Source organism: Cajanus cajan, chromosome 11, assembly GCF_000230855.2.
Source record: "Cajanus cajan strain Asha chromosome 11, NIPB_CcT2T_4, whole genome shotgun sequence".
NCBI classification, from domain to species: Eukaryota; Viridiplantae; Streptophyta; class Magnoliopsida; order Fabales; family Fabaceae; genus Cajanus; species Cajanus cajan.
Window position 1 is genome coordinate 41,112,988 of NC_138527.1, and position 7,578 is coordinate 41,120,565.

The 7,578-nt window shown below is 32.2% G+C and overlaps 1 protein-coding gene across 1 annotated transcript; it reads right to left on the reverse strand.

The window, feature by feature from the left end:
• Positions 1-933: 933 nt before the first annotated feature.
• Positions 934-3,604, reverse strand: LOC109801109 (transcription factor bHLH25). Its single transcript, XM_020362101.3, has 5 exons — positions 3,480-3,604; positions 3,126-3,197; positions 2,470-3,051; positions 1,755-2,108; positions 934-1,591 (listed from the first exon to the last, which is right to left on the reverse strand). Exons 2-5 carry the CDS (start codon positions 3,162-3,164, stop codon positions 1,517-1,519), a joined length of 1,050 nt encoding a protein of 349 aa, XP_020217690.1. The 5' UTR covers positions 3,165-3,197; positions 3,480-3,604; the 3' UTR covers positions 934-1,516.
• Positions 3,605-7,578: the final 3,974 nt, after the last annotated feature.

Consider the following 7,578-nt stretch of genomic DNA (forward strand, 5'->3'; position numbering starts at 1 on the left):
TCGATTAAAATTCTTAAACAATCAGTTGAATACTTGAATCCCCCAAACAATCAATAAATTTTTTTAATTAATTATATTTATAAAAATAATTAATTATAAAAGATATCAACACTTATAGAGGTGAGTTATTCGATAAAGACAAAAATAGAATTTACATATGCTTACATTTTTTTTCCTTTCTTTCTATTTAAATTAAACAATTTTAAAATATTATTTTTCTTTTCTCTCTTCTATTTCTTTTAAACAAAAAGACTCAAAATTATTTTTTTTCTCTCTTTCTTTCTCTTCTATTTATTTTTATTCTATTTTTTCCTTCCTACCAATGGACTCATAATATATAGTAAAGATTTCTTCAACCACTAATTAGAAATTAAACTTTTAAAATGTAAAAAACCATCAAAATATATTTTTTTAATATATTTTTAATACAGACAACTAAAAATCAAATTCCTATTAATAATCTATTAGTTATGTAAGACTAATTCGAAATATTTATTTATATGCTTTCGGAAAAAAAAAATTAAAACTTTCGTGAGATATTCCTCTTTCAAAATTTTCCTTTTTTCTTCTTGCTTGAATTTCAAGTAGAAATTTTCGGGCACCACCCTATATATTGAGCTTTGCTTATAGACTATCAGCCTATCGGATCTCAGTCCTAAAAAAAAAAACCCTATCGGATCTGATGAAATACTACGAATAATAATATTTAAATACTTCTCAACTTTAAAGACTTTATTAATATCTTTAATTTATCTTCATTTCTTTGATTATCTTTTTAAATTCTATCACTTATCAGATATTTTTTCCTCTCTTTATATCTCTACCTGTGTCAACTAGCATTTGAGTGTGTGTCCACACATCATTTTACAAGCAATATACATATGAATGAATATTAATTCGAAGCAAGATATACCTTGACCCAAAAAACAGATATGCAACAAAACGGTATAAAATATATTAAGAAAATACACCAACTTGTCCTTAAGTCGCTATTACAAGCAGAATAATTTTATACAAAAGTTAACATTAACAGAACACAAAACGACAACATGAACAAATTTAAATAAAGTGCCCGATATTTAGTATCTATGAATCCGAAACCTTTTTCACAACAGGAGAACAAAGAAGAAAGAGCTCTATATTGTAAGTCAAAGCCTCTAAAAAACCCCTCTTGATTGATGTGGGGGAAAAAAAGTATCTAGATTTGAAAATGCTATTCTGGTGTGGGGAAACATAGCCTACCAATCAACTACGCAAAAAACAACAGAACAAAACACTCTGGCAATGGCATCATCTGTTTCTGTTGAAACTCCCCACACCTCACAGCACAACAAACCCATGTAAACCCTATGCCAACAACAGATAACCGCAGGCCCTTCATATTTAACTCCAGAATCCACATCATGGAAGAAAAAGGAAAAACAAAGCACTGCGATAAAAATCATTGTTGACTTAACTTATTCTTGTAATCATGCACATCACTCATAAATATATTCCTTGAACTTGTTTTGCCATATCAAATCAACTGACTCAAAGCCTCTCTTAACCTTCCTAGGAGATCCTTTGCTGTCATGCACTTTTCCTTGTTCATCTGAAACAAAACACAAATACTATGTGAGAAATTAGGCAATCAAACTAAATTTAATTAATCTGACATGCTAGTTAATTAATTAATAACTTAACTATCTCTTTGCATGAGTATTGTTAATGAGTACTACACATTCAAAACTTGGTATATGTATTGAATTATTTACCTGAGCAATAATAGTTACGTCAATTTTGTTATTGCCGAAGGGCAAAAAGCTGCTACTTTGGACCATGAAATGAAGCTTTTCTAATTCGCTGAGAATCACTGCAGCAAGTCCACTGTGTTTGTCGCTTTGTGTTCTGATGAGTACGTCTTTTCCAGAAACTCTGACTTCGATTTCGGGGAGTGAATGGTCGAAGTGGCTGTCAGAATCGTCATCGTCGGCGAAGAGAATAGATCTTTTCACCAGGACTGAAGATCCAACTGTTCTCTTCGCTGCTTGCTCCTCCAGAGTTTGCACGCGCTCTTGTAGTTGTTTCACATACTTGATAGCATCTCCCAACACAGAAGCCTTGTCCATCTGGCATGCAACCATATATATAACTTAAGTTCCACATTTACTTATAGTTGGTTCAACTTAGGTTAAGTCTTTAAGCGTGTGTTGATATTGCATAAATGGTATCTGTGGTTTGTTTGGAGGTGCATGGTGCATGAGAATTGAGATTAAAGTCATCTTTTGGACAAATTTATTCACAAACACTTATAAAAAAAAATAAAATAAACATCTCCAATGATTCATAAGCTAATTCATACGAATTCTATCATATTTTTAACATAAATTAATTTTAGAAGTAATTTTTTTCTTCATATTTTTTATCAAGTATTTGGGAAGAAATTTATTCAAACCGATTATGAGATAACAATTGTTAAGCTAAGGGTACCTTCTTGAGGCCAGGAAGGATGGCAGAAAGAGCGATGAATCTCTGGCTTAGTTTTTCCCTTCGTTTTCTTTCAGCTATTACGTGCTCTTGGGCTTGGATTGGGTTCCGAGTAGTTATAACAGGCTGATTCGTTAGATTATCAGAAGATAGGAAACTTTTGTCCTCATATGAACCTTGAGAAACGAAGGCTGAAAAATCCATGTTCTCACTATACGTGTTCTCGATTTTAGGCTTTACATAGTTGTCAAATTGCTTGGGAGCACCTGATGGGGCATTAAAGTGGCCAAAGGAAATTAGTTGGGAGTATGGAGAAGCAGAAACCTTGTGTGGTGTTAGGTCACCGGCACAAGTAGTGTTCAAGGTACTGAATTTCTTGAGCCTCTTGGTAATTGGTCTTGCAGGAGAATAAGACTGATCAAGACTTTCAACTGGGAAACAATTTGGTGTGCTTTCGGAGTTGAACTGATAGGAGGAATTGCTCTCTGGGGACCCTGAGAAAGATTCAAAGTCAAAGTCATCAAGTGGTGGGCATGCAAAAGAATCCATTGGGTATTGATCAAAGAAGGTTGGATACTCCAATTCCTGTTAATTAAAAAGTCAAATTAGTAAGATGAATTTCCCAGCTCATATGATGGGTTGTCAGTATGCATGCTTACAAATTCAGGCAAGTAGTTGGTGGATGCAATTTCCATCATCTTCGGTTTTCTTCCTTGATGTAGTATAGGGCACTGAAAGTAAGTCAAGCAAGACATCAATTAATATTATTTGAGTCTGAGATGGGGAGCATCTAATTAATTGAGTACTTTCCAAATAGCTAGTAAACAGATGTGCACATGCATGAGAGGAGTAGTGAATGAAAGTTTGATGGATGAAATGGCAAAAGAAGTGGTGAAGAAAAAACAAGTGAAATTAATTGCTTATGTTTGAAGGGTGTGTTTGTTAAGTTTGATGATAATTAATGAAGAAAACAGAAACACGCGGAAGAAAAGGAGATTGAGAAAATAGGGTACCTTGAGAGTGGAAAATTAGAAGAGAGAGAGGAGGAAGATTGAAGAGAAGAGATTAATTATGTGAGATGAGAGGAACAATGTTGAGGAGGTTTTATATAGGGACAGCGTACACGGTTCATACCCGGGTCAATAAAAGCACGTGTGAAAATGTAACCCATTTTCTTTCCGAGTCTTTTGAATGCGGCTCATCCCTGTCTTCACCCACAAACGTCTGGTCAAACTATGGGTTCTTCGCTATTATTTCATCAAAGGCTTCTCTTTCCAACATTTTAGCACGTCCAACATTTTTTACTTTTTAAGCTTTTATTTTGTTTTCTGCTAATCAAGGTTTAAGTTTTGTCGGAACACTGAGTTTAGATCAATGATGAGATATGAGACTACCACGTCAATAAATACTACGCAAACCGATAATTAGTTCAAAAAATAAAATGAAAATGTAAATATTAGTGGAACTAATTTGTAAATGTACTTTCTGGATCTCCAATTTGTCGAGTTGACCGATTAATGACTCTACGCGTCGCCAACTCTTGAGCCGGGAGGGCTGTGTACCCTCCGGATCTCCAATTTGCCGAGTTAACCAATCAATGTCTCTTCGCCTCGTTAATGCGCAAGTCGAGAGGGTTGTGTACCCTCTTGGTCCCCAATTTGTCGAGCAGGTCGAACAATACATATCTTCTTGGTCTCAATCCAACCGAACAACCCGAACTTTAAGCTAGTCATAGGTGTATTAACGAGTGAGTTCCGTTAAAACTAATCAAGGTTAATTTGTGATTTCCATGATTCTTGCGTAGATTTGATTATAATTATAAATACGATTCATAGGCTCATTATCCGGGCCCAATTTAAGGAATCGAGATCAAAGATTCGTATCATGAGTATAAGACCCATATAAATAAGAAAAAATGGACTAGGAAAAAGTAGGTTATTCTCATTCTTGAATGTTCTAGGTCAGGACGACGACTAGGTTCTCTTAGGGTTCACATCACTAAGGGTTCTCTGGCTACTATCCCTTTACTAGAAGAGTAAATATTAATGATATATTTACATTTCACTTTCTCTTATTCTTTATTTTTATATCCAAATGGGGTATGAAAGAATCGAAATGTGCATTTTTAAATTTACCTATTGTTCCGGCCAAAGGGTGGACTAGGATTTCTTCCTAGGTTAATCCTTAGAGTCAGAGCATTCAAAAGTGTAATCTGCTCCCTTAGCCTTAGGATTTTAGGTTTTATATTTTCTTGTTCACGGGCCTCGTGAACCCCGAGAATGTGGGGATTTGCTTAACAGTTTCCATTGGGAATATTTGATTATTAAAGATAGGATTTTCATCCTTAGTTCACGGATCAAATGCGAGAGGTAAGACTCGCTCGGGTATTGGCCGAGCTCACCCAGGCCGATCCTATAATGGCCGAACTCACTCTGACCGATCTCACCCACGCGACCAGATCGGGCTTCTGCCGAGATCACCCTCATGGGGATCAAGTCGGATTCCGATCAGGTTTACCCCTGCAGCAAAACCATATCGGGCCTTTGCCGAGATCTACCACATGGTGAGGTGAGGAGGGTCTCGGTTATTTTCCTGTGAGTCGTATCGGAAATCAACCGATACAGTACACTTGCCTTTCAGCCCTGAGCCTATAAGGCAAAAGGGCTTTAATGGATTATACTCCCCGAGACCATATCGAGAATAAACTGAGATGGTACACTTGCCCCCAGCCATGAGCCTATAAGGCGAAAGGACTGAAGCAATTGCTCTCCGGGACCATATCGGAAATGAACCAATACGGTACACCTATATTTAGATTTTCTAATAAATTACTTATTGTGAGAATTTTTTAAAGAGTTACCCCCATTTCAGTATTAAAAAAAAGGACCTGGCTTTCCTTTAGATATCCTTCACGCGAAGAAAAATAAGGCCAATGTGAATTAACACTAGTGATTAAGATCTATAATTAATTCTTATCCTTACTGTGGATGTGTGTTTGATTTATTTATTTTTTTTGTTTGGTGGACAAGTTTTCTCAAAAGTAAAATTGTAGTACCAGTAAGAGCTACTTAAGATTGAAAATCATTATTGAGATATTACAGCTTACTACGATTGAATTAAACTAACAATTTACACACGTACAAATTACAGCAAACTTGAGGGTAAGCTTCAATATTGGGCTATTGACAATCATTATACAAAACAAAACAAAAAAGTAAAGTGAACAACCGTAACACAATTTCATCCATTAATTTATGCGTAACGTAAATCAGAAGTTTTTAAGGACTGAACAAAAGTCGGATTCTAGAATTTTGTTTTAGCACATTGATTAAATTTAACTTTATTATAAAAATCATATTTTCTCTTTATCATTTAATAAATATGGTTATCTAAACTATTAATAAAGATATTTTTTTTTTGGTGTGTATATTTTATTAATTATTTATCCTTTAACTTCTAAAACACTTTTCCTTTTTCATATCTTTTTAATTTAATTTTTTTTTTACTTTTTCATTATTCTTTCACTCCTCTAAATAATTACTCAAAATTACTCTTACCCTCTAATCATTAACCATTCACATAAATTCAACTTTAATTGTTATTATTATTATTTTAATTTTATTTTTTAAAAAATACATAGAGACACTAGAACTTTTTTAAGCTAGTTATTATTATGTGAGTAACTTAAATAAATAGGGGTTATATTCTTTTAATACATTTTATTCAACAATTTAACCATATATTTCTTCTACACACTGTACATATCTTTTATATATGCATATTTTAAAAAAAATATTAAATAATGTGCATTACTAGCTAGCTAGTATCATTATTGCCTAAAAGAATTTGATTATTGGCTTAAAAATTAATTATTATTTTTTTACTTATTTCATTTCTAATAAAAAATTTCAGTATTATATTACTATTATTATATACGTGTGTATATTGTGCTCGTACATGTATATGATATTATAATTTTTTTTATTTCACAATATATATATATATATATATTATTTTCTTTAAAATATTTTTCCCTAATCCTTAAACTGAAAAAAAAAATATTTAAAGCATTTTAAGGACTAAAAATATTTTTTTTATATAATTTTAATGAATTTAAAACAAAAATTAAAAATAATTGAAATTTTCATAATTGTAAAGAAAAACTTGTTTAAATTAATTTTTGATATATTAAATTTTAAAAGAAAATAAATAATATCATATATGTTGAGATACAAACAAGTTCTACATTAATAAAATAAAATAAAAATAATAACTTATAAAATATATATGAAAGATTTTAAATGATGATTAAAAATAAAATTGTAAAAGTCTATATCTAAAATCAACAATATTTATTAAAATAACAATGAAACATAATGAAGCTGTCAAAATTAGCTTGATATAATAATATGAGATTTATGTTGCAAATATATTTAGAGGTTTTTTTTGAAGAGTTTGGTCGGACAAAGACGGTAATGAAATGATTATGAATAGAAATAGAATAGGAAACAAGTTGAAGGTGCAAATGGGTGTTGACCCGTTATGCCTGACGCTGACGCTGACAGTGGCATTAACATACCCTTAGCTGTTAGCTCCTTCCCACTCCCATCAAAACGGAAAATCATACCTTCCCTTTCCTCAATTATGTCTATTCTTTTTTACACATCCACTCATACTTTTTTCATAATATCATTATTTTTTTATATCGCATTCAACAAAATATACTAATATATCTACACTCTTTTTTTATTAACTCCTCTTTCCAGACTTCCGATTGTACGCTTTCACCTTGTTTTTTAGTGTATATCACTTTCAAACAAGAATTGCAGGATCGCGTAAGCCTTTTTGACGAATCTAAATCCTATACTTCTGCTATTAATCACCAATTTTAGAAGCTTAATTAACAGCAATGTTTCCTCCTCCGTTTACCTTTTCTTCTGAGGATAATTAAAAAACCCTTGTCAATTTTTTCCGTCTCACTTTTTTTCTTCTTATAAATGTAAGTTTCGTGATTTATTTCTATTTACTTCTACTTTAAAAGTCATATATAATAAAAATAAGTCATTATAAATTGATATAAATGGAACAAAATCTAATCTAAATTTACAATTT